At 38.3% G+C, this 27,032-nt stretch overlaps 1 protein-coding gene across 10 annotated transcripts in view; it reads left to right on the top strand.

Moving 5' to 3' along the window:
* COLEC10 (collectin subfamily member 10) overlaps positions 1–27,032 on the top strand; it is a 449,524-nt gene that overhangs the window by 374,674 nt on the left and 47,818 nt on the right. For all 10 annotated transcript variants that reach the window (XM_060287701.2, XM_060287702.1, XM_060287704.1 and 7 more), the window contains one exon: positions 9,926–10,021. In XM_060287701.2, the coding sequence (XP_060143684.1) occupies positions 9,926–10,021 (96 nt within the window). The remainder of the gene's footprint in view (positions 1–9,925; positions 10,022–27,032) is intronic.

Consider the following 27,032-nt stretch of genomic DNA (forward strand, 5'->3'; position numbering starts at 1 on the left):
TGGAAGGTCAGAACAGGCCATCTGATTTACTGAAAGAGAATAATGTGAAATTTCTTGCTTCCAAGTTTTATAGAATAAAAGTTATACTTGTTAAAATGGTTCAAAAGGGAACCTGAGGGAGGTTTTATAATTTATCAAGTTCTCACACTAGTCTTTTTTAAGCTACAAGAGGTCTGGGCAAGACCATTGACATGTCATCTCTCAACCCAGTTACAGTGAGTTACAGTGAACTGGGAGTTTACATGGATTATTATAACTAACAAAAAGACCCCACTTTCTATAAGATATTCATACAATTGAGGTAGCACGTATTTGCATCTGCATAGCACCGTACTTCAGAGCTCGGTCTCCAGCTCAAATCTACAGTGTCTATTCCTTCCAGAATGTGGAAATTGACTGTGAGGTCATGCATTTTATCTTTGCTTTCCAAAGCTAAATGGAAAGAAAGTGATACTGAAATATCTAGCAATTCAATCCACTGAGTGGAAAATCTGAAATATTCCAGTCCAACATTTGTTTTCAAATTTACCACAGAGATTATTTTTTAACGTTTTAGCTGCTCTTGCCTCTCTTACATAATGCTTGGTACTGCACTCTGCTGAGAATAAACAAGCACAAACACCAGCATTTCAAACATGGGTTCTGTGCTCTGTGGGTTTGTGGGAAATACTTTCTGTGGTTAATTCCCCTGGGCCACCCACCCCTGTGGCCTTGGGTCAGGAACTTCTTACCTGAAACAGTTCCTGGTGTGCTTCATAGTGTAATGGCGGGGCAAGATGTTAGGGGAAACTTGGGCTTCCAAAAAATCGACAGTACAGACACCAAGCACAAAGTGACTAAGCACTCGGCTTGACCACATCACAGTGTGGGGTTTGAGGATTCACTTCTGGGAACCTCCAGTTCTTGAGAAAGGAGAAGATGTGGTGCAAATGAGTGTTCACAGAAGCTCAGATGTTTGCTTAAAATTTATGACAAACCGTATTACTCCAGGCATCTTGTGCTTATGCAGCAGACATAGACCCAACTCAACCTTAACACATGAGCAATGTTAGAAAGCACCAAGACCCTATCCTGGCTCCTTTGAAAGCCAAGTTCCTTGACATCACAGTTTACGATCACTCCTCATCTTTACATTCTCTCATCATCTCATTCTCTCATCATCCCATTCTGTCTGTAACACAGCAGTATAATTCATGCTTACATTATGTCACTTTAACAGAACTCACTTGGATTGCTCAAACCATCCCATTGCCAGAGCCATTGGACGTTTATTAGTCCTTATCCCATTTAATCTTCCTTCAGTACTTGGTGTAGTTGACTAGTTCCTGTTTCTCGAAACCTTCTCCTCCCTTGATTTTGACAGTACCTGGTTCAACATCTTCTCAATTATCTTCTTTTCAAGTATAATTTTATTGAATGACTGTTCTGCATTATGAACTAATACAAAAAGTAGAAGTCATGATGAGTTGAGAATCATTTTTGCAGTCCTGGGCATTGCCCTAGGGTCTTTGACTTTGCAGAGCTATATAGAAAAGTGTTTAAAACCATGGCTATTATAACCAATCTATCTGAGTTGAAATGCTAGCCCTTTCATTTGGTGGCTGTTCAGAAGGGATTCCTCAGAGAGCAGACTCTGAGATGAAGATAGGTGTGTAGGATGTTAATTAAGGAGTGCTCTTGAGATCAACACTGTGGGGATTAAGGAGGGAAGCAGGATTGGGCAAAAAAAGAAGTAGAGCTATGTGGATTCTCATCAAAGCCAAACTTGTGTGAAGCTGGAATGGGCTTTCAGAGTTAAGTGAAGCTGGGGAGGGCCTTTGTAACCCTGTATCTGTCAATCATTGGTTGCAGGCTGCCACTAGGAAGGGTATCATGACTTTGGGCAATGTGGCTGTCTTCCCTTACTGGGGCTAGGAGCTGAGGACAGTCAGGTAGCAACACTGCCAGCCATTAGAGGCATATGTCCTGATCCTAAAGGGAGTCTGAGCAGAGCTTCACAGTTTGCATTACCATAGCTCTATATCCTTGGGGAAATTATTTAAATTCTCTGTGCCTCACTTTCTATAGCCATGGAATGGGAATAATGATAGTACCTACCACATGGGTTTGTTGTGATGGCTTAAAATGATATCTGACACATAGTAAGTGCCTGGTAAAATCAGTTATTATCTTAATTCCATAGCCACTCAAGACAGCTGCAGAAATGACCTTGTGCTACAGGGCTAAATTCAATAGATTGCCAAACCGTAAGCATGCCCACATTCAATCCATGCATTCTATTGATTCTTTGTTTTAAATATCTTTCTTACTCGTGACCTCTTCTCCAGCCCCAACCTTGCTACTTCTCTGGGTCAGATCCTTAGTTGCTGTTGTCGAGACTAATGTGTTTGCCTCCAATCTTTCTTCTTCCCAAATAATCCTTTATAGATAGCTAACGATCTTTTATACAAATTCAAACCCAACCATCATTTTCCTGCTTAAAATCCCATTTCCAGTAAGGCAGAGTACAAGTTTCTTAGCATATGGACAACCACATCATCTATTGTCACTCCCTTATATGTAGCTAATTTTCCAGCAACAGCTAATTTACTCTTTTTTTTAATTGAAGTATAGTTGATTTACAATATTGTGCTAATTACTTTGAAGTCATCAATCTCTTGCATAGCTCCATATATCATACTGAAATTGCACAGTAGTGTAAAGGACAGACTTTTGGAAAAAGTGAAATGTCAAGTGTATGCCACAGAAACTTAAGGAGCTGTTATCTCTATTTTAAAATGAGAATGCTTCATAATCTTCTTTTTGAGAAAGTGAAAGATACTTCAAACGTTAATTCATATGTGGTCGTGTCATCTCAGGTAGAGAAACATTATTTTCCTTCCGCTGGCAGGAATAAAAATCACAATGGCTAACTAATGGTAGTGTGGTATTTATTTATTCACTCATTCATTCAAAAATTATCTGAATGTTAACCACACTAGGTACAAGCAATTAAAAGATGAACAAAGACAAATCTCTGAGCCTCAATTTCTATCACTAAGAGAGAGGGAATAATGGTAGTTACGTCATTGTGGTTGTTGGGAGAATCAAATAAGTCAGTACGTGTAATGAGCTTAGAGTAAGTCTTGGCACATAAACAGTACTTATTATCATATTGTTGTTTTGAAAATTTTTCAGAAACTGTAGTGCTTTCCATCAACAAATTACCATAAAGCTCTGAACATGTGAATGCATGCCTGTGGAACTAACCATATTTCATATCAAAGATAACGACTACCCTACCCCTCACCTACAATTTGGAGTTATTGTGTGAAAAAGTATTTATAATTATTCATCCTGTATTTTCTATGAAGATTTCAAAATTCCACTGATGACTCTGGGATGGAGGGATGGAAGTTGTGAGAGAGCATCACATCATGTTGGGTTCTAATCACCCCAGATGGAAACCATATTTAAAGGTCCAGTGTATTCTTTGGAAGGAAAGACGTAGGGTGGTGCCAGTGTTACATCATATCCAGACCAGATTAAAGGTTTCTGGAGTTGTGGTTGTGCACACCCTGTTTCATGGTTGTGAGAATCCACTCCACAACCAAGGGTACATGGAGCTTCCTCCAACATTCCATCTCTGAAATATGTGGACCAAATGAAATAGCACGTGGCAATAACTGATTATCAGTCACGAGTCTAGATGGTTCTCATTCATGAAAACAAATCATTTGAGTACTCACTCCCTGCCAGGTATTAGGATAGACATGAGGGTACCAATAAGAAAACACTTACCCTCTAGCCAGGAAAGTTCCAATTAGTGGAGGAAAGAGACAAGTAAAAAATTCCAAAACAGTACAGTAATAGAGGCATATAAAATTCACAGTAATGAGACCTGGGAAGTGAGAACAGGGCGCTGTTAGATACAGAGGAGGCTGCTTTCAGTGAGGTATAACCTGAGCTGAGTTTTGAAGGATACATAAAAGTTAATCATCAAACAAGATAGTGTAATGAGAAGAGCATTTTAATCAGAAGAAAGAATTAAGGCCAGAAATCTTGGTGTGTTTGGGAAACTACAAGTATTTCAACAGGTTCTGGACATATAATTTGATGTGGAAATTGTTGGGAATTGAGGCTGAAGAGGGCTTTTTGTCTTGTATGTCTTGTCGAGGAATTTAGGCCTTATTCTGTGGACAGTTGGGGCCCCTGAATGATTTTGATTGACAAAACGGAAAAACAATCTTATTTTTTTGCTTTAGATGTTACCTCTGGCGGCAGTGTGGAAAATGGGTAGGGGGAAGTAATCGGAGATTCTTGCATAATTAAAGTCATAAATGATGAGAGTCAACATTTATGTCATTATGATGAAAATGGAGAGAAGGGGTAGATTACACACAGATTACAGTGATAAAACTTAGAGGATTAGCTTGAAGTCACTGATTAGCTTGAAGCGTTGGATGAAAAAGTAGAAAAGTAGTTGAAAAAGGTCACTGTATTTCTGACATAAGCATATCAGTTGGTGAATAGTGACGCTGATGACTGTCATGGAACATGTAGTTGAAGGAGATGGTAAATTATATGAAGGGCCAGACCATACAGAGGGCCTCCCCATTCCCCTGTGTCTTACTGAAAACACTTATCCTGGTTATTCAGAGTTCTTTCTCTTGATCATGTTAGAAGTTAATCCAGAAGAAGGGTAAATAGGAGGAAGAATTACGTATTATGTATATATTATGCTACACTTGACCTTAATTCAACTTACAATGACAATTGAGCATTCATAGAGGGTAAATGCAATTTTTAAATTTATTTATCTATTTATTTATGGCTGTGTTGGGTCTTCGTTTCTGTGCAAGGGCTTTCTCTAGTTGTGGCAAGCGGGGGCCACTCTTCATCGCGGTGCACGGACCTCTCACTATCGCGGCCTCTCTTGTTGCGGAGCACAGGCTCCAGACGCACAGGCTCAGTAATTGTGGCTCACGGGCCCAGTTGCTCTGCGGCACATGGGATCTTCCCAGACCAGGGCTCGAACCTGTGTCCCCTGCATAGGCAGGCAGATTCTCAACCACTGCGCCGCCAAGGAAGCCCTAAATGTAATTTTTAAAGCCCATATATATGACATCTTAGGGAATAAGACTTTGATTTGGAAAGCACTGTATTAATAATGATGATGATGATGATGGTGATAACATATTAACTTGGCACTTACTGTGTATGAAGCACAGCATTAACCTGCAAGTACCATTAATCTTCCCATTTTACAGATGGGGAAATTTGAGACTTAGAGACTTTGGTCGCCCACTGTTAAGAAGTTAACCAGGGTTCAAAGTGAAGTCCTCCCATGTTGTGGAATGAGCAGAGGGTTGGAAATTCAGAAATTCGGTTTAGAGTCCTAGTTTAGCTATCTATTGGCAAGGCAACCATCATGTCACCCTTCGTCTGTAGAATATGCGTTGAGGGATGGGTTGCTAGGGTAGGGAGGAATTGGAAAAGTTGAAATTTTTGAAGGCTCTGTAGCCCCTTCAACCTTTGCATTGTGTGGTTTTGACTGTATAGCGGAGTATTCACTCTGATAGTGACTCTGAGCTCAAAGGGATATGGTGACTGAACCACACAATCTACTGAGAGGACAGGCACATCACCAAAAGGAAGGCATGCCATTGTCCAGTCAGTGTGGCTCTTGGTTTAGTTCATGCATTTTTTAAAGCTCTTCTCCAAGATCCTCATGGCTATGAAGTTTTCGGTTTGTTTGTTTTTGTTTTTTTTTGCAATACGCGGGCCTCTCACTGTTGTGGCCCGTCCTGCCGCGGAGCACAGGCTCCGGACGCGCAGGCTCAGCGGCCATGGCGCACGGGCCTAGCCGCTCCGCAGCATGTGAGATCTTCCCTGACCGGGGCACGAACCCGCGTCCCCTGCATCGGCAGGCGGACTCTCAACCACTGCGCCACCAGGGAAGCCCATGGCTATGGTTTTGTACTCAGCCTAAGTATTGCCCTTTTCTTAATAGAGAAAGTAATAAGAGCGGTTTCTCTGGAAAAGGAAAACCTTGTTCTTTAATAAACAAAGGTCTTCTTGGCCATTGTCTGTGTTTTAAAACAATTCAGAAAGGGACTTTTTGTGATGTGTTCTCTTGAATTTTGTCATCTTTCACCTTGTAGTTCTGCTGCCCAAATATGGTAGACTAGAAGCCCTTCTAAGTCGAGATTTGGAGAGTCTGAATATTTCCAGGAAAACCCACAGAAGGGTCTTTTCAGGCTGCAGATGGGGACAGAAAAATATCAGGGGGTAAAAATCTCAGAAATGTCTAACTTTGGTTTTTTACATTGGGATATTACCTGCTGGTTCATTTTGGCTGCAGGAAAGTTATTGGGGCTTTGGGATAATTCACTCTCTTTAGAGATAAAATAGTGGCCACTTTGGTCATTTAAAGCTCTGTGATGTTAGTCCCACTCTTGGGCTTTAGAAGAAAAGACATGTACGTTGAAGACAAACACTGGCTCTGCCATTTATTAGCTGTGTGGAGCCCAGATACTATTCCTGAACTTCCATTTCTCATCTGTAAAGTAGGAATCGAATCTTTATTTCAAAGTTTATCATGCAGTTGAAATGCAATAATACATGTAATATGCTTAGTCCAGTGCCTACCTGTAGTTCAATAGATGAGAACTAATCACATCATTCAAAAATAGCAAAGACTAATACTTTGAGTTAGCAGAAGTAATACAAATAACATAGTATTCCCTGTTCATTGAGCAAGACCACCTACGAAATGTTTTCTTCCACCTTTTTGCCTCTTTAGCCTCTTTATAGCATATGAGTAACAATCACAATAGATGCTGTGTCAATAAGCAAGAAGAATGGAAAATATTTAATGCAATACGCTTGTGTGCATGGAAGTTTCTATCAGAAATGACAATGCTTATGATCTGAATTCTTCTAAAAGGAAATTTAAGCTCAGAATGCTTTGTATGTGCATTAGCTATTATTTGGTACTTTCGAGAATATCCGATATCTATGGTTGGTTGTGTTTATTTGTGAAAAGCAGAAATAGGAAGAAGAGATATGAAACTGTGCTGGATTAAAAAGAGTGCCTGAGGCATGGACAGAATATTAATATCGTTTGCACAAAAGTGGGCTGAGCCAGTTGAGCTCAGATATCAAACCTATCTGTATACAGGAGGATGTTAATTTTCAGTGAAAAACCTTGGATAGATGCCAGTAAATTCCGGGAAAAGGAAATAATATTATACAGATTTCTTCTCTGCGATCTTTGATGTCCACAGAGAAACCCTTTCTGAAAAGACAACTATTTTCTTCTTTGGTTCATCTTTGAGAATTGCTGCAGCTAGGTCATTTTGTACCCAAAGACCACCACGAAGTTCAGAGAGGGTGGGAGGGGCCTTCCCATTAAATCCTTGGTCAACCATTTGCATTTTCCAAAAGTTAGTTGACAATTACAAGGTTTGGGAACTTTCAGTTATAATTGCACTGCAAAAATAATAAGAGGAAACAGGCAGAGGTTATGTTAACAGGCCCCTGGTGGCTGTCAAGGACATGTGGTTCAGCCTTTGAAGTCAGTTTCAGTAGATTTTCATGTGATATAAGTGGAGTAAAATGCCCCCCTTTCAGGTTTCACAAGTGATATTGTTTAATGTACTGATATTGTTTCTTGTAAATTTGTTTTAGGGAGTTATTTCCTCTGACTATTATTTCAGAACTCCTCTATTAAGCTAAGCAAAACAGGGGCTTGAAATTACATCTCTATTTCTATTTTTATGTTATTTAAAAAAATTAATTTAAGCACATGTTATTTTTTTTAAAAAAAGTAAAACAGACACAGAAAGCTAAAAGAATGTGAAGTAACAATCTCCCTTCCCTAGTCTCTCGTCATATCCCTTTCAAAATCTCTTTTTTTTAATATGTCCAAAAAATATGAAAACAAAAACAAATTTTATGTGTAGACCCAGTCATATAGCAGACCCACTATATTGTATATTTTACCCAAATAGGTATATAAAATACTATTGAGTACTTTGATTTCTCACTTAACATATCTTGGAGACTTTTCAATATTATTGCATACAGATCTATTGTATTCTTTTTAACATCTGCACATCATCCTGTTGTTTGGATATACCATAATGTATACAACAGTGATTTCTGTATCTTGTTACTACAAATAACACTGTAATGAACAGGATAAATTCCTTACATGGTATTTCTGGGTCAGAGGATAAGTGCATTTAAAATTTTGACATATATATAAATTAAGGTCCTACTAAGAGTATGTGCGAGTGCTTATTTTAGGCAGGTATTCTATTGTCGCTATCTGAGTGTTGTCCTCTACACCAGGTTGAAGGTGTGGTGTCAATCGATGTAAGCGGAATAAGTAAATAAAGGATAGAAACTTGGGTACAGCAAAGGTGTTAGTCAGGGTCCCATAGGGGAACAGAAGACACACTCAAATTGAAATAATTTAAGGATGAGTCATTTACAAAGAGACTATTTACAATGATGCAAGTGGATAGAGGGGAAACCCATGGAATCATGCAATAATCTGCAGGTGGTGAATAGCAGCTGAGTTGTTACCACCTCTGAGCAATAATGGAGAGAGAAGATATTGGACCTCAAGGGGAGTCACGTGGAGAAGTTCACCTTGAGAGGAGCAGTAGCCTTACATTGAAGGTCAAGGTATCATGAGAGTTCCCATCCCTGCATTGTCACGGGGGCTTCCCGTTGACTTAGCCAAGGAGAAGCCTAAATATATTCCCCTTCAATGGGGTCCATATGGGTCAACTTCACACAGCAAATAGGGCAGTTGAAAAGGGTGAAGAGTAGATCTGAAGGGGAAAAAAAATTCACATCACCCCAACACAAAGATGATTTCTATCATTATTGATTTCCAGAATCACCCATTCCAAACCAGATAAGGACCCATACAACCTTTATACCTATCTAGGAGAAAAGTCTGTATTTTTTTCTGGTAAAGTGTATCTTTTCCATTATCTAATTATTTTATTTTGTGAGTTGTCTAAGGGGAGGGACCATATCTAACTTATTCATCGCACTTTTAGCAGAACCCAGAACAGTGCCTGACACAGATGAAGCACTTAATAACTAGTTGTTGGATAAATAAATGCCAGAAAAAATTTCTTGTTTCTGAATTTGACATTTTATAATGTTATTTAAGCCAAGTTCTTCATTATTAATGAATTATTCACTGCTGGTTGTTGGAAATTATCTTCTGAAGGATGGCTGGGCTCTAGTGCTTTCATGAGACACCAGCCCTAGAGGTGAAATCATACTTAACTTGGTTCTTCCCAGGTGTATGGGATTTTACTCATATACAAAGCATAGTTGATGGGAATAATTACAGACATATAAATGGCATTGGAGGTGATGGGATGTTTCCATTCCTGCTCTCTCCAAAATGTTTTTTTTTTCCCTTCAGGTTTATTGAGATTAAACTGCCAAATAAAATTGTATGTATTTAAAGTGTACAATGTGACAATTTGATACATCATTACCACAAATTAATTAACACTTAATTCATCACCTCCCATGGTTACTATAATTACCATGCTCTACATTAGATCCTCAGTCCCCAAAGTTTTCTGAATCCTAAATTGATCATCTCAAGCGTCTATACACAGTATGAACTTACTTGGTCGAAACTTCTCTTCTTTTGCCCATGTACACCTAGATTATTATTCTTGGAAGCCTTCTCTGACTGATACTCATTCCATAAAAGCAATGATCACATTGAACGGTATTAAATACAAAATTTTGTTGTCTAGCTGTCTGAAGGTTTGGGCCCTGTCTTTTTCATCATGTCTTTTTCATCATGAAATCCACAACATGAATCTTGGCACTTAACAGAAGCTCAATAAATAGAAGTTGAATTTATTCAGGAGTTCAACATTCTTCTTCCCTTTTCTAGGCTCTTCTGGACATATCCCTAGACATTGGAGATGCAGCAAGAAAGCTGATTCTCACTCTCTTCTGCTGCTGAATAGAAAACCTGAAAACGAACACGGTAATGTAGAATAAACTTGGGTTTTAATATGAGACCAAGCGGGGCTCACATCTCAGTTTTGCCGTTTCTAGCTTGATAACCTTCAGTATTATTCAACTCCTCTAAAGTTGCTGAGAGAATGTAATAGGATTACGTACACAGTAAATTCACTGACATGATAAAATACCAGCTTTCCTTCTTCTATCACCTTCTTTCCCCTTAAGGGTATCAAAAATTGTGCTCTGGTTAAAGTCAAAGGATGGGGCAGTGGACTTAAATGGGGGATTTAAGAAGCTTCTTGTAATTTCAGAAAACGGGCATGGCATAATGGGAATCAACATTCTTCCATTAAACTTCCCTTTCCAGGAGATGTGAAGACTTAATCTTAGTACTACTTTAACTAAATGAACAACTGAACGAAATACCACAGGGGTTTATGTACATTCACTCCCCCTTTTTCTCTGCAACCTGGTATTTAGACTCGTTTTAAGAACGTATTTCAATGAATGGATGTTGGTGTTGAAATGGTGATGTTATGCCCTCATTCTCATTCATTGGTGAATTTGTGATCCACCTTTGTGAATCTTCAGATCAATCATGGATATCTTATTCTTGAGCTAACCTGTCCACACGACTTAATAAACACGCCTGAATTGTTTCCCAACCTTACCAGACCCTGCCCCTCAAATGCTGCTCTCCTTCTCTTGCTTATCTCCAGCCACATTAGCTTTCTTTGAGTTCTTTGCAATTTTGCACGACCATCTAAGTATTATACATAAAATTATGATACATATAAAATTATAATATACATTAAACTTATATAGAAAATTACAATATACATAAAATTAAATATACACAAGAGTAGCCGTCTTACTAATAGCATTAAATTATATCACCCAAATTCTGTTTCTGAAGGCTCGGGATTCACAGTCTGTGGCACGTATAGCATTGTCCCTTTGCCCCTGCTGACGTCAGCAGCCCCCTCTCCCACCATGCTGTCTCTTAAGCCTTTATGCCAGTCAGGCAGAACCTTCTCTTGGCTTCACCAAGGCCTTCTTTTTTATTCTGGAACACGCTCTTACTTCTGTTTAATCTATTGTGCCCCACCTCAACTCCCAATTCCACTTACATCCCCAGGGTCAGTTGCCTCTGCTCACCCTTCAGTTTTCAACTTGAAACAGTCGCTTCTACAGAAGGCTTTCCTGACCCCTCGTAGGGTCACACCCCCTGCTAGGTCATCCATAGCACACTGCCCTTCTCTGGATAGCACTTCCCCTATGTCAATGTTCAAGCTGATTTAAATTTCTTTTTTTAATTTAAGTTTTATTTTATACTGGAGTACAATTGATTTACAATGTTGTGCTGGTTTCAGATGTACAGCAAAGTGATTCAGTTATACATATACATGTGATTTAACTTTCTGACTCTTTCTCCAGTCTATAAGACCTAAGAGGAGAGAACCTATGGCTGTCTTATTTCTTGTTATATATCCAGTGTCTGGCATAGTGCGTGTTCCATAGAAGATGCTAAGTAAATAATTACCAATTAAAACTCTAAGCTAAAGCCGTAAGGGTACTTGGTTTAGAATGATATTAGTTTCCTTCTGCTGCTATAGCAAATTGCCATCAATTTAATAGTTTAAGATGATGTAAATCTATTATCTCACAGTTCTGGAGGTCAGAAGCCCCCAAATGGGTCTCACCGCACTAAAATCAAGGTGTTGGTGGAGTTATTTAACGTTGGACGCTCTGAGGGAGATTTTGTTTTCTTGCCTTTTCCAGCTCCTAGAAGCTTTGGCTTGGGGCCCTTTCCTCCATCTTCAAATCCAGCAACATTGGACCAAGTCCTCTCATGCTGCCATTTCTTCACCTCTCTCTTCTTCCTCTCTCTTCTACTTTTAATGACCCTTGCGATTACATTTGAACTATCCAGGTAATCCAAGATGAGGCCTTTATTTTAAGTTCAGCTGATTAGTAACCTAAATTCCATCTGCCACCTTCATTCCCCTTTGCCATGTAACCTAAAGTATTCATAGATTCTAAAAGATGAGAGCATGGGCATCTTTGGGGGCCGACATTCTGCCTATCGTAAGAATGGTACTATTTTATTCACCTTCGTATCTTTAAAATGAGAGGTGAGGTTAGTGGACCTCAAAGGAATTATCTATCTCTGGCCCAAGCAGTAGAGATAATATTAAATTATTAAATGGATGTATTCTACTCCTTTCTTCCTGTAAATTGTGTTTGGCTATAACAACTCCAAGTCATGAGACATAAAACACCAGAAAGAAGAAAGCAGATGCCAACCAGACAACAATGGCATCATTAGTTGGGCTTGACTCTTAAATGAGCTATTATTTTGTTTTCCTTTTGGGGGCGCCTAGCATGGCTATAGTCTTAAAAGCAGACATTCTTTTTTTTTTTTTTAACATCTTTACTGGAGTATAATTGCTCTACAATGGTGTGTTAGTTTCTGCTTTATAACAAGTGAATCAGCTATACATATACATATATCCCCATATCTCCTCCCTCTTGAGTCTCCCTCCCACCTTCCCTATCCCACCCCTCTAGGTGGTCACAAATCACCGAGCTGATCTCCCTGTGCTATGCGGCTGCTTCCCACTAGCTATCTACCTTACGTTTGGTAGTGTATATATGTCCATGCCTCTCTCTCGCTTTGTCACAGCTCACCCTTCCCCCTCCCCATATCCTCAAGTCCATTCTCTAGTAGGTCTGTGTCTTTATTCCTGTCTTACCCTTAGGTTCTTCATGACATTTTTTTTTCTTACATCTCATATATATGTGTTAGCATACGGTATTTGTCTTTCTCTAAAAGCAGACATCCTTTAAAGAGAAAAAGTTGTTCTCAATTCTTTAATATCTCATTGGCACATCAAGATGGAAGGTTGAAAATTGTGCTTTATTCTAAACCATTTGAAATGAAATTCAGGATATGATGTAAGGGATGTAGTTATCACAAAGAGAAGAGCAAAAGCCCATCCCTCCTAGTCCAGTGGCATGTAGGGAGAAAGAGGAAGGTCAATGGGAAACATGTAGTAAAACAGGTATTCTGTGACTTTCTGCTTTGTTTAAATCCATAACGAGAAGACCCATACAGATATGAGATTTACTAATCAAGTCCTTAGTGGCAAGATGTATATTCAAGGCTTTGAGCAAAGAAAATTTGATGAAAGGACCACTTACAGAGAGGTGTGGGCAGGATTAAAGGAACAGTAATAGATGGAGAAGCACCAAGAACTATCAACAGAGGCGGAGGACCAGAAGGGGGAGATGGGTTTTGGGATCCACAAGAGTAAGAGTTTTAACTCTACGCAAGAGGGTCATTCAACAGGAGTTGTGGCCATTGATAGAAGAAAGAGCCACTGTCAAACTATCCCCCTGCAGGGGGAGTGTGGAGGGAACACCTCCACTTTTCACTCTCCCCACCTCCTGATCTCCAACTGGTGCCGCTCTCTAATTTGGCAAATTCAAACCTGGAAGCCATAAGGCAAGTGAGACTGTGATCTGGTCTATAAAGGACAGTCCCCCAGGAAAAAATAACAGGAGCAAATGGAGAATGACTCACATAGAATAGAACTAACATCTGAACATATGGGGTTATGCCTGGGCATAACCCGGGTGAAACGTCACCTTTAGTTTGGCACCATGCCAAAGGGGTACACAAATCCTTGTCTAAGAGTGGACTTCTGGAGAACTTAGCCCCAAACACGGATGGAGCTGGGTTTCAAACCTATTTGCCTTCCTCCAAAACCCATGTTATTATCTACCACCACCTAATGCTGGCTCTTGTTGTCAGATCCTCAGGAGAGAACCTGCTGGAGCACCATTTCTTTTTTCCAGTCTGATCTCCAGATGATGGAGTACCATTTAATTCTTGCAGGAGAATCTGAAGTTTTTTTTTTTTTTTTTTTAAATGGCATTTCCTCCATACATCAATTCAGTAGAAAAACACTATAGGAATGCAGTTTCAATATTTGTATGAAATGGATCCAAGACTAAAAGAATACCACCTAACAGAATTGCTGAGTGCTAATGAGTTTGAAATCTTAATTTTCCTAAACTGTACTAACTGGGTTCAAATTTTTACCTTGCCTCTTACTGTATTATGACTCTGGAAAACTGTTTGAATTGATTGTACCTCATTTTCTGTACCTGTGAGATTGAGGTAAAATAAGATAGCTTTTAGGATTAAATATTTTAATACAGCTAAAGTCCTTACAAGAGTGGTTGGTATATATTAAACAAGACTCAGTAAATGTTATTATTACATGTCTTAACAACAACACCTTCTGCTTTTATTCAAGGAACTTTTAGTGAGCAACCACTCTACGGGAAGACCTATAAGAAATGGTTTCTGTACTTAACATCAGAATTTGGTAGGAAAAACAGTCAGTATAAGGTGGTGCATGACAAGACAGAGGGAGTCATAGAGGTCTGGGTTATATTACCTACCATCATTTGTTGGTGTTGTCACAAATTCAGACTGGCCAGACATTGGTTGAGATGTGAAATAGGCAAGAAGGAAAAACCAAATTTTGTTAAATGTTACCTCTAGCGTTTATGATTAATATGGCAGTTGTTCCTTATTTATGATTGGTTAATTATGCTTTTGAATTTTTGTTTCTTTAAGGTTTTATCTTACTTTTTAAAAAGTCTTTCAAGAAATAACTCTGGTTTTATGGACTTTTCACTAGGGCAGCAGCCCAAAGACACAGGTCCATTTGCTGGCACTACAAATGACTAGCTTTGTGATGCTGGACCATCCTCTCTGAGCATCCGCATCTATAAAATGAACCTGACATCCACCCTTTCTGCTGCCCTAGTAGAACATTATGAGGACCAATAAGCTAAATGGATGTGCTAGTAAGAGTGTTAAAAACATAAGACTTTGTGCAAATGTAGAGAAGGAAGTTGTCACCCCATGATATACCCTGAGATAAGACTATAGTTGTTCAGGACACAGGGTTTGGATTTCAGATATACTTGGGTTTGAATCCTGGCTTTGCCACTTATCAGCTGTGCAAACTTGGTTGAGTAAATGAACTTTTTGAACCTCATTTTATGTAATGGATCATTTTGAGGATTGGTTGAGGTTGTATGTAGAAAATGCTTAGCACATTGTTAAGCTCATAGCTCAATAAGCTGTTTTTTTAGGTTTTTTGTTTTTTTTTTTTAACTATTCCTTATACTGCAGCTTGGGTAGGAACGTATTGTAGTAATCAAATGAAGACGCAATCTTGCACCTAAAATTTACAACCAAGAGTCGTAGCAGAAGAGAGAAACCACCCATATTTGTATTTGTCTCCCTGGCTCAGCAAGATGACTTAAGGAAGTTTTGAAATGTTAGAATTCAGACAAGCATTATGGAAAGACAAAACACTGTCCCAAACTGTGCCTGTAGCATATGCAGAAAGTAGATAAGGCTTATCACTGATCATTTCAATGGGGGATTTATTAAACTAGATAAGTATCTAGAATTTCTGATAAATTCTGCTTCTGCTTCTTATCCAACCACTTTTATGCTTTTAATCATTAACACCTCTGAAGTTACACGGGGCATGTAACACTTTTATCACCCAGACTTTCCTCTCAAAAGACACATAAAAGATTGCAAGGACTTGCAGACACCAGAAACAATAGCAGGAAGCCAGAGAATTTGCCTAAAAATTGAAGGTGAGTCAAATAGGAAAAGTCTTCGTAACCAGGAGCAACCAGACAGCGTCTAATGTGACTTTGCCACATAAAAGACTCTGTTATAACAAAAAAACCCACCAGTACCCTAAGCTGTAGAGTTTTGCCAAAAACACACATGAAAAAACATTTCCTGTCTGTACTGAACTACCAAGTTGCTGTGACATTATGTGTCTGGGTGTGACTTTCAATATAGGTAAACAATTTTGCTTTTTTTTTTCAAAGATAACATTACCAACAGTGTATTCCAGACTCAAATTCTGGTTGTTTTCTTATTCAGTGTTTATTGAAACTTCATATTCTTTTCATAACTGACCTCTATTTTTATATATGTATATAGACATGTATATATGTGTGTATACACACACACACACACACATACACACACACACACACATTAAATGGAAATCTGGGGGGCAAAGAAATTCTAGACCATTAGGGCTAGAAGAAAACTTAATAGTGACTTAGCCCAACTCTATCTTTTAATAGATGCAAATACTAAATCCAAGAAAGGACAATGATTTTTTTGTCTCACAGAAGTAGGACTCAGACCCCCAGATGTTCTTCTTTGTATTTTTTTCTACCTTTCCACTATATAATGCTGCCTTTCAAAGTAAGAAAACAAAAACAAACCTTAAAAATGCACAATAGAACAAATACCTGTACAGGGGAATTTTTACTATTGTGGATATGGGAAACACTAAAGCTAGGGAGATCCCATTTCCTAGTTTGCCAAGAGTAGTTCAGTGTGCACCTGTTGTCCTGTTGTAATAATCAGTACTACCCCATCTGCTCTCACAATTGTGTGATTTGGAAGATAATTTATACGGTCACCTTAATGAAAGCACAAGTTTCTTGTTGAAGGTAAAGAGCCACATTTTACTTGCGAAGAATCTGAAGGTCCATTCTAAAACTTGGCCTCCCATAAGGAAATCCACACAACCTATTACAAGAACTTGGGATTAAAAAGGCGGTGTGTGTGGGAGATGCTGTGTACTTGAAAATGAGCAAGGTCACACACCATGGCCATAGTAGAGCTAACCGTTGCCACAAAGACCCAAGCACGTATGTGTGGCTTTGCAAGATGTCTTCAATGAGAATTTTCGTTCTGCTTTTCTTTTTGTTTGTTTTTAACAAACAACATGAAAGTACATGAAAGAGCAGTCAGGCTATGCTGTGACTGTAAAAACTCAGCTGGGAGTTGAAACCCAAATTCATGTCTCAGCAAAGTGTGACTTGAGGCTGGTTGCTCTAATCTCTGTATCTTATGTTCTATAAGATAAAAGGATTGAATGAGACTATCTCTGTTTCTTTCCAGCTCCAGTTTTAGACTCCCATGGATTTGTTAATTAACTTCCATGATTTTATCCTTTCCCAGGAAAATGTATTACCCTTACCCACACCCTCACCTCCACCATCACAAATTTGTCCCAAGCTCTCGATGAAATGTCCTCAGAAATTTCCGAAAGCGGGATAAATGGGAACCACAAAGAACTTCTCCTCCTGGAATTTGCCTTAGACTTTAATACAACTTAACACAACCTAACAACATAAGGTTGAAACAGTGAGAGCCCATCTCTCCATCCCAGGGTCCTGACTGGGACAGATGTCACTTGCATGTCTCATGTTTTTATTTTATTAGCTCAGTGGCAAACTAAGGCTCTGCCTGTACGTGTGGAATGGATAAAATATGCCATGCCCAATCGGCTCAACTCTGCTTTTACCCCCAATTGGTTCAGACCACAGCCCAGCAACTCATGATGATGATAGACAAAACTGAAACGATGAGATTAGATATGCTATAACCTCATTTGATGGCATGCATAGACCTAGCCTCATTTTTTCCAGACTCCATTGCTGAGTTTTAATGAGAAGTCCAAAAGGTCAATTACTTTTTGACTGACTGTATGAAGAGAAAATTGATAGCTGGGGAAAGTTGATTGTATTATTCACTCTGCACACACAGCAAATTGGTTTTCTATTTATGGAGAATGTTTTTAATTAGTGCTTGAATTGTGCATTAAAATTGGGCAACTATAAATAGTTAACAGCTGTGATATTTTATACCTTAAAATTCGAAACTTTTTTCCCCCCTCATTTGATGAATTCTAACCCATAGCTCTCTGTTTACATGTTTGCTATTTTGGTTCTGTGTAATTCTAGAAATAACTAGTTTCAGACAGTTATGGTTTAGTGAACGCAGGGAATTGCTTTTGCTAAAATTATTGTTGCTTGTTTCTAAAACTCCTACAGAATAAATCTACGGTCTTCAGAAAAGCAGAAGTTATTTCCAATGACACACACTATTTGCTGAAAATTTACGGTAGATTGACTCATGCATCTTTGCATTGTACTTAAATTAAAATACTATAGCTTTGGTTGAAGGGTAGATGTGTCAGTGGCCTCTCTGCGGCTTGACGGTTTGTTTTGATAGGACAGAGAAAGTTTACCTAATTATAGGAGGCTCATTATTGGTTCTGAAGGAGGAAAAAAGTCATCTCAACATTGATTTCTTCTGGAAATGAATCATGCAGTTGTATAACTTTTAGCACCACTGTCTGTCTCCATCTATGATCTTTTTTTTTCTTTTAGTTAATGTGAAGTTTGTCATTTCAAATAATGTCTGATGTCTGGCCCCAGGCTATTTGTAGATTTATCCTAGCCAACATGTGTCACTCATCTTTGTTTAGAATCTGCAACCTTCATCCTAGCAACCTCTTTTTATTTTATCCTTGCTTTTGCTTCCTTGGTGGCTCTGTACAGATTATAATGGGCTCTCTCAGAAAAAGTATGATTAAGGGTGGGTGTCGTAAGTCCATAGATGTATAGTAAATTGGAATTCTTGACATGAATTTATCATTCAGGTAAATATTGGCTGCATCTTATTTCAACAGTTGCTTGGCCCATATTTTATAGTGGCCGACCCATCCTTTTAATGGTGTCACTTAAAGAAACAATAGACAGTTCAAACTATTCACTCAACACATCCAATCTCTAAACTGAAGCTGGAGATGTCAGAATTCTCCGAATATGAAAAAAAGATGCCTTGATTTTCAAACAATTGTAATTTTAAAATTAGACTTTCATGATTTTTATGTGGTATTTGCTTTGTTTACCTGCTTACTAAACACACAAATAAAAAATGGATTCCAGCATGTTGTTGCCTATTTAGGAATCAATTTCTTTTCATTTAACCCTGATCCTGAGCCATTGACTGTCTTCCTATGGCCTTATGGGTTAGTCAATGACTTCACCACACATTGAACCATAGAATTTTCTACCTCACCTTTAGCTTGTGTATGAAGTAACCAACATGAACTTGCACGTCAAGAATTCAGCTAAGAACATGATGAGGTCTTGGGAAGAGCATTCCCTTAGGAAACTCCTAAATGCTGATTTAGCTCTCCTAAGTAATCTGGCTCTCCTACTTTGGACTCTATTCCAAAATGGTTTTTTTTTTTTTTTTTTGAATATATACCAACATGTATTAATGGGTGTTTTCTCAAAAGAGACAGTACGTCATTATCACAAAGGAGCAGCCACTTTCAAATAAAAGAGTATATGGATTCGTGTACAAGGTAAACATTCTGGGTACATCCGAGCCTTGGTGAAACTGGTTTACCACTTTGGCTCTGTTGCCACATGGGTAGTGGATCAGGCAGCCAGAAAAGCATGGACTCATTTCAGCTGTGGAAGTTCAGGGCGTGACTCCAAGCCAGAAGCGTGGCCATGGCCAGCTGTCTCAAGCCTCTGTGTGTACTCAGTAACCAAGAGTATGTTACAGCACATGCTGTGTCAGATCCAGCCATTAGCCTTCCAGATCAAGTTAGGGGAGTCTTTCTCGCATGTGGTGCACTCGCAAGAAAGCTTCAGTTGAATTCTAGGGATAGGCAAGCAGAAAGGCAGAGAGACTAAAGCTCAACATACAATTTGGACTTTCACTTGCCAGCTCTTAATAGTAGCGTATCTACTTTTGTCTCCTCATAGAACTAACGTATCCATAATATGTAGATGCAGGTTTTTCAACACTCCACACATCAGCTGGAATGGAGAAGTTTCCTCTCTGAAAAATGTGCAATAGAGGATATATTTACTCTTTTAAACATAAACCCCCAAGTGGTGGTGTTTTCTTTCTGTACTAAGCCTCTCCCGTTTTCTACATTTTTTTCTATAGGAATGTGATTACGTAGTATAAAGAAAAACAAAAAGCTAATAGGAGAAAACAAATGACTTTGAGAGTCCAATGTCAAAGGTGTCATGCCAATTACAGTAAAAATTCAATTAATAAAAACACAGCTCTCAGCAATAATGCAAATAAGTAGAAAGTCTGAATTGCCCTCTTTTATGTAAAAAACAAAAAATGTCAGAAAAACAAGCTTATCTCATAGATGTTAGGAAAGTATGATTTTCAAGGTAAATTCTAGAGTTTGAACAAATTAAATCTATCTCCTTACATAAACCCATCTACTATAGAATGAGTCATCTTTTCACATGGTAGCTCCAAATCTTTGATGCTCAGTCATCAAAGAAAGAGATGATTTTTTTGACGTCCTTATTTACTAAGCCACAAGAATAGCATAATAGAATTTTTAAAGTTCGGTTTCTTTTTTTTTTTAATTGGCTTTTTAACAAAGAGGAATTCTCAAGTTCAAAGACTAAGTTGTATTCATTGTACTGCCTCCAGTGCTTAGGCAAGTACATGGCACAGAGTTGGTACTCATAAATTCTTGATGAATCAAAGGAATTTTAACACCAATTGTAGGAGCTGTATAATTGCCCTGAAGAAGAAACAAAAAGTCATCTCAGCATTGATTGCATCTGGAAAAGAACCACGCTATAACTTCTATCACTACTGTGTCTCCATCAATGATCCGAGAATTCAATTATCTAAAAATTCAGTTTCCCCCATTTTTCAGGAATACATTGTCGGTATGGTTGAATTAGCTTTTGCTAGGAGAGACAGACTGGCTTTCGGGCTGAAGTTGCGACCCTGAAGCTGATTGCCTGTACCCATGGTCCAGATGGTCATTACTAGCCGTGAAACCTTGGGCAAGCCACTTCACTTCTAAATACCTGTTTCCTAGTAAGAATAGTGCCTACCTACTCGGCTTTTTGTGAGAACCTAGTTCATATATGTAAACCACTTGTAAAATGAATGTTCCCTAGCACTTCATAAGTCTTACTGTTTTATTTTTAATGAGATTCATAAAAGGAAAGCATTGTATCTCAAATGTCTTATCACTTATAATTTCTAAGAATTTCTAGAGTAACCAGAGAATAACTGATTTGCTTTTTAATATATTCCTGGCTGTCAAAAAAAAATAAGTCAGAAAGTTCATTTGGCCTCTAAAGTTTTGGTTTAAATATAAACCCACGATTACCTCTTGAAATCATCTTATGGCAGCCTTAAAGTGATACGATTTATTCAGAAGTTAGTAGGGAGATTTTCTATCCAAGAGAAGCTTATAAATCATTAGCCAGAGGCTGCAAGAAACATTATACACGCATTTAGAGTCTGATTAAATGTCTGGTTGGCTATTTTTTCTTAGGAAAAAATTTTTCTATTTTTTGGCTTGGTAATTTATTTTACTTTAATAAAGCCAGTACTTTTTAAGACAATGAAAAATTCAGTAAAATGACTATGATTCTAAGACCCACGTGAAAAATATTCTTTTTTTTTTTTTGGAGATAAAAATTCCGATAAATCATTTCACATCTAGGTCACTGACACCAAGCAATTCTCTGCCACTATGGAAGCATGTCTGAGTGGTTCTGTCCTGAGATTACTGACTTGTTTATAGAAAGGGAACAACAGGACCAAAGTTATATTCTTGCTGCCTCTGTTGGTCAGGTAGCTGTGATCTTTCCATTGCTCTTACAGTGCTCCTTATTCAGTAAAGCAAATTAATTTTTCACACATCTAAATATTCTAAGAGTCTCACCACCAACAAGAAAGGTTAAAGTATCAATAGATACTTGGATTAAGGGTGAAATAGAGAAAAGTGAAAGCTATTTGCTTTTTAAAAATGAATAAATCCTTACTTCAATCCTTTTCCCAAAGCTAAGTGCTTAAGAGAAACATACGTGTCTTTCAGAGCTATGGACTGAAACCAGTTTCCAAGTTGGAGGGATAAGAGCTGCAAAATTCAAAAAAATGCTTTCATTTACTTATGGATAATAAGAGTCTGTAAGAAAATCTAAAACGTAATTAATCAATTATAAAAATTCAAATAGAAATACACTGTAAGAGCACGAATTATAAGTAATGTACCCATTTGTTGCTCTTTCCAGATTACTATTTTAGGTGGCTCTTGGATTACTGAAACGTTTTCCTTTTTAGTGAGAAAAACAGTGAGAAAAGCATCAAGATAGCAAATCAGAAGATCTGAATTCAAATCCCTGTTATTTCCCATCCATCTGGCAGACGGCAAGTCTCTTGACCTTCCTGAGCCTTAGTTAATATACCGATAAAATCAGAATTTTATGAGGAAGATAGAGATCATGAACCTAATGAAAATGTTATCAGTGTTTTAAAACAGCAACAAAAGTATCTGACTCAGGAAGTCTGGGCCTTGATCACACACAAGAGTGCCTGGCACAGAGATGGAGTGAAATATATGTTCATTTGAACGTTCATCAATGCATGAATAAACAGATGAATGTATAGTAGATAAAAGACTGTGACATTTATTTCCCAGCCTGAGCAGAAAAAATAATAATAATAATAGAAGCAGGAACATCACCCTCATTTGAGATAGTGATTATACTATTTAAGTTGTCAGTTTCTCTAATGCATAAGATGCACATTGCTCAATATATGGCAAACTACAAAGGTAGAGATTCTGAATCCAGGGGCAGAGAGTGGAGATGCTCAGGCTCAGCCTAAGTATAGCTTTTGGAGCTTGAATCCTACCTCTGCACCTCAACCGCTGTGTGATATTAAGCAAGTCACTTAAATACTCTGTGCCTCAGTTTTGTCACACGTCAAATAGGAAAGATAACAGTTTTATTACAGTGTATTAAGCATCAAAAGAGATAGCTGAAGTATAGCACTTGGTACTCCCGAAAATAAACACATGTCTGGGGTAACTTCATCAGGGAGAACTGATAGAAAATACACCAAGATGGCAACATTGCTATAATTATCTCCACCTACGACATTATCAAAATTATCGAAGTTTCTCATTCTTAGGCAAAGTTATTTGGCTTGGTTTTAGGGGGCCAACATGGTCCCAGCAACATTCCACAGTTTCAGCTAGAACTTGCAAAATACATGCATTTTTAAATAGGAGGTCAGATGCTAGACAAATTATGGAAATAGTAGCAACACCAAGTCTGTGCATATACTGATCTCTTGTAAAGATCGTGTTAATGTCACTTAGGTATAACTCTGAGAGCTACTTACTAGTCTTCTCTGCCACGTAAGTATTTTAAGTTAAAAAAACAAGTCTTTCCATTATCCAAGGCATTGTCTCATTTAATTTCTAAAGCTCCAAGGCTATCACTACTGACCTTAATTTCTAAGATCTGAACTTTAGTTCTGGTTGTGACACTTATTAGTTAGACAAATTTATTATGTCACTTAAAGTCTCTGAGTTTCTGTTTCCTCACGGAGTTAATGAGATTCTCAGATTAATATAATATCTGTGGAACAAATTACAAAAAGCAAACCAAGCCAGTGCTGTCTCCCAAGGTCAGTGGATGATGTTGTTTTCGTGCCCATTCCATTTTCAGAGGAGAGAAAACTAAGTATTTTTACATTTTAATTTAATTGAAAGAAATGTTGCCGGTGACGGTATGTTATCTTAAAGAAAAAAGGGTGTTTTATCTTAGAGGTTATTGGGCAAATTTAGTGGAAGGCACACAGTGAGAAAGCAAAATTATCTGCAAAACGCCACAAAAAAAGATTTTGGAGCAATTTTGGCAACCCAAGAAGGAGGAAGAGTGAGGTTACATGAAACCAAGAAGAGAGGATTGGAGGTAAAGTCCTAGAGAAAAATGTTGAGAAGGAAAGGCCTGAGAGAAGATGGCAAAGGGGAAATTCCTAGTATATTATTGGCTAGGGAATTTTGAAGAAGAGGAATGCCGAATACTCAATTTGAAGTTGTTTGATCTGCTCGTGAAATAATCATCCTCTGTTTATCCTCAGCACTTCGGTAGAAAGGTACCGCGTATAACTGTCTTGCACTGGTGTTGCTTCAGGGTCAGGGAATAAAGTTCCCTTGTGTGATGGATTGCACACACTTGAACTTACAAAATGGGATTTAGTCTTTCCTTCAGTCTTAATTTAGTTGATCCACTTGAAATAATTTACCTTAAGGCTGCAACTTGTGAATGTGATTATTCATCAGGGAAATTCTCCCATAGCAACAGATTGCCAACAGGTCATGTCACCAATGTTTGCATTCTAAACTACACGTACGAAACATATTCATAGAGGAAGCATGTGACAGACAAGGAGCCACTTAACAGAGACACCATGGACCTGGGGTTGAAGAACAGAACACAAAACCAAAATTGAGTTGAGCTCAATGGTGTGGCCAAGATATCCTAAAACATTGACGCTGTACATATCCCCATGGTGCCCCATCACACACAGCATTACTTCTAGGAGTCCCTAAATTCTGGCTTCCGTTTTCCGTGATGTATTCTTGCCTCTGAAATTAACGTCTTTAAAAAATACTTTTTAGCAACTAAATGCTCATTTTTAAGCAAAATTGTTCCCCCGTGTTGTATCCATTGTGACATGTCCTTGTAAGCTTTTGGATCCTTTGAAAGAAAGAGAAATAGGAGTAAAAGACTTCAGTATCTATGCCTGTTATGAAGGAGGAGTTTTGGAGTCGTTTATCAGAACTTAGAAAATATATTTGCTTGACGTTAAGTTTAGATCTTCTCAGAAGTATTTCATGAAAAGATGTGCTGAAAATTATATGTAAAGTAAGCAGCCAAATTTCATAATATGAAATCTCTGAAATATAAACAGACCATTAAAAAACGAACATATCATTTATTAGGCACATGCTTCCCAGCAGAGCTGAAATAAATATTTATCTCTATAATGCAGGAAATATTTTCCCAGAAATGGGTTATATTCTGTGTTTCATCAGCTCAACAAATGCCTGATGATCTCTTTTAACTTCTCTGTGTTGAATGTCAACCAAATACATCAGGTCAAAAGTCAACCACACACTCTTCAATCTTTATGGAGACCTTGTTGCTAAGGATTCTCAGAAGAAAGAGGTAAAAGAAGTGGTCAACAGCAATTACGCTGAAGAACGTTCATTCCTGACCTCCGTATACAGTGAGGAGAGAGGCAAAGATCCCTTTAGTAATTCAACCTGTACCTGTTTAGTGCCTATCTCCAGGGAACTCAGGTACCACGAAACTTTGTTTGACCCATTCCATAAGCAGAGCATGGATCTGGTCTCCACACTTGCAAAAATAGAGAACTAAGATGTAGCACAAGTAAATAGTCTTCCCCAAGGCAAAAATCTGTAATGGTATTGAAAGTTGGGCCCAGGCTTCTTAAATGTCGAGTCACCGCTATCGTTTAGCATAGTTTCTATTAAAAATATTCAGTTTAGTCATCTTTTTTTCCTAGAGAGCATAAAGCAATTTAAAAGAGATCATGTATTTGAGCTGACTACAAAGAATAAAGATGCCTTGTCAAAAAGGAAGAAAAAGTGCATAAAGTATTAATTTCCCTTTCACACTGCCAAAAGCATTAAAGAATCTCTCAGTTATAAAATGTGAACTTTCTTCCTCTATATGGATTTGGCAAGTTACCAAACTCTATTGACTCTTCCTTTATAATACATTGGCTATCTTTTCATCTCACTTTCTATTCTTTCAAGATCTCATCCACTCTGATGGCTTTAATTACAACCTATATGTGGATGACTCTCTAATCTGTACCTCTGGCTGAGATTTTGTTGGGGCCATCAGATACTTCCCCTTGAATATTCCAGAAGGATGTTGAACTCAACATACCCAAAATTTAATTTATCATCTTTTCTCTGAAATTTGCATTTCTTTTCTCAGTAAATGGCATCACATCCAATTGTTCAAACCAGGAACCTGGGAATTTCCCTGACCCCTTCCTCTCCCTGACCCTCCATTTCCAAGCAATCAGTAAGTCTTGTTACTTCCACATTCTTTTTTTAATCCATTTGCTTCACTTGATACTCACCCTTGCTTCCAAAGCCCTGATTTACCTAATTGAACTATTTGATCTTTCAGCCTCCCTTGCTGCTAGCATAATTCTAGCCAATGAGATGTAAATGGATTTCACCCCATAAGTTTTCCAGGATGGTTCTTTGAAAAGATGACTAACTAGCTGTCCCGTTGTCTCGGCCCTTGGTCTGCAATTTTTCCCTTCATCCTGCGTAGAATGTAGGTACAATGTTTGAAGTTACAGCAGCCCTTTTGTGGCCATGAGGAGAAAAGCCACATGTAAAATACAGTGAAGGCAGAAAATAGAAGTCTTGGTGCCTGATGACAACATAGTACTACTGTGTTAGGACTCTCTGCCTTCAGATTTCTTATTATTTGAAAAAACAAACCAATAAACCACAAAATCCATCTCTTATCTCACTGAGCAAGTTACTTGCTGCGTTTCTATTACATGAAGCCAAGAAGGCCTACCTCTGACACACCTCTCATATTCTGATTTTCAGATCCAGCAGCAACATTCCCTTTTTTTTTTTTTTTTGGCCACACCCACATTGCTTACGGGATCTTAGTTCCCTGACCAGGGATTGAACCCATGTTCCCTGCGGTGGAAGTGCTGTCTTAACCACTGGACCGTCAGGGAAGTCCCAACATTCCCTTTCTTAAAATCCTTCATGCGCTTCCACTGCCCTTGGTATCTTTTTCAAACTCCTAAGCAGCACCTACAATGTCCTTCAGATCTACTCCTTACCTTCAGCTGAGCCTTATCTGCCCCATCAAGTTCCAAACGCTAGCCTCAATGAACTACTTTCAGTTCCCCACACATATCATTCTATCTCTCAACCAAGACTTTGCATATGGTACTCCTTCTATGCAGAATGTCTTCCTTTTATAACTTCTCAACTTTATTTGGCTAATTCCAATAGTTTTCCAAAACCTGCTTAGGAAACATCCCCTAAAGGAAACCTTTCCTAATCCGCCAAGCCTAAATCAGGTTCCTCTCATCTAGGTCTCCATGACAACTGGATGCCCGGTATTTATCCCTATCAGAATGGGAAAAAGATTTAAAAAGTAATGGCAACTGTTTTTAAACTTCTCTCTCTTCCCCAAAAGACAATAAATTCCTTAAGAAAAAGACTGTCTTAAGGACT

The sequence above is a fragment of the Globicephala melas genome, chromosome 17, assembly GCF_963455315.2.
Source record: "Globicephala melas chromosome 17, mGloMel1.2, whole genome shotgun sequence".
Classification (NCBI taxonomy): domain Eukaryota; kingdom Metazoa; phylum Chordata; class Mammalia; order Artiodactyla; family Delphinidae; genus Globicephala; species Globicephala melas.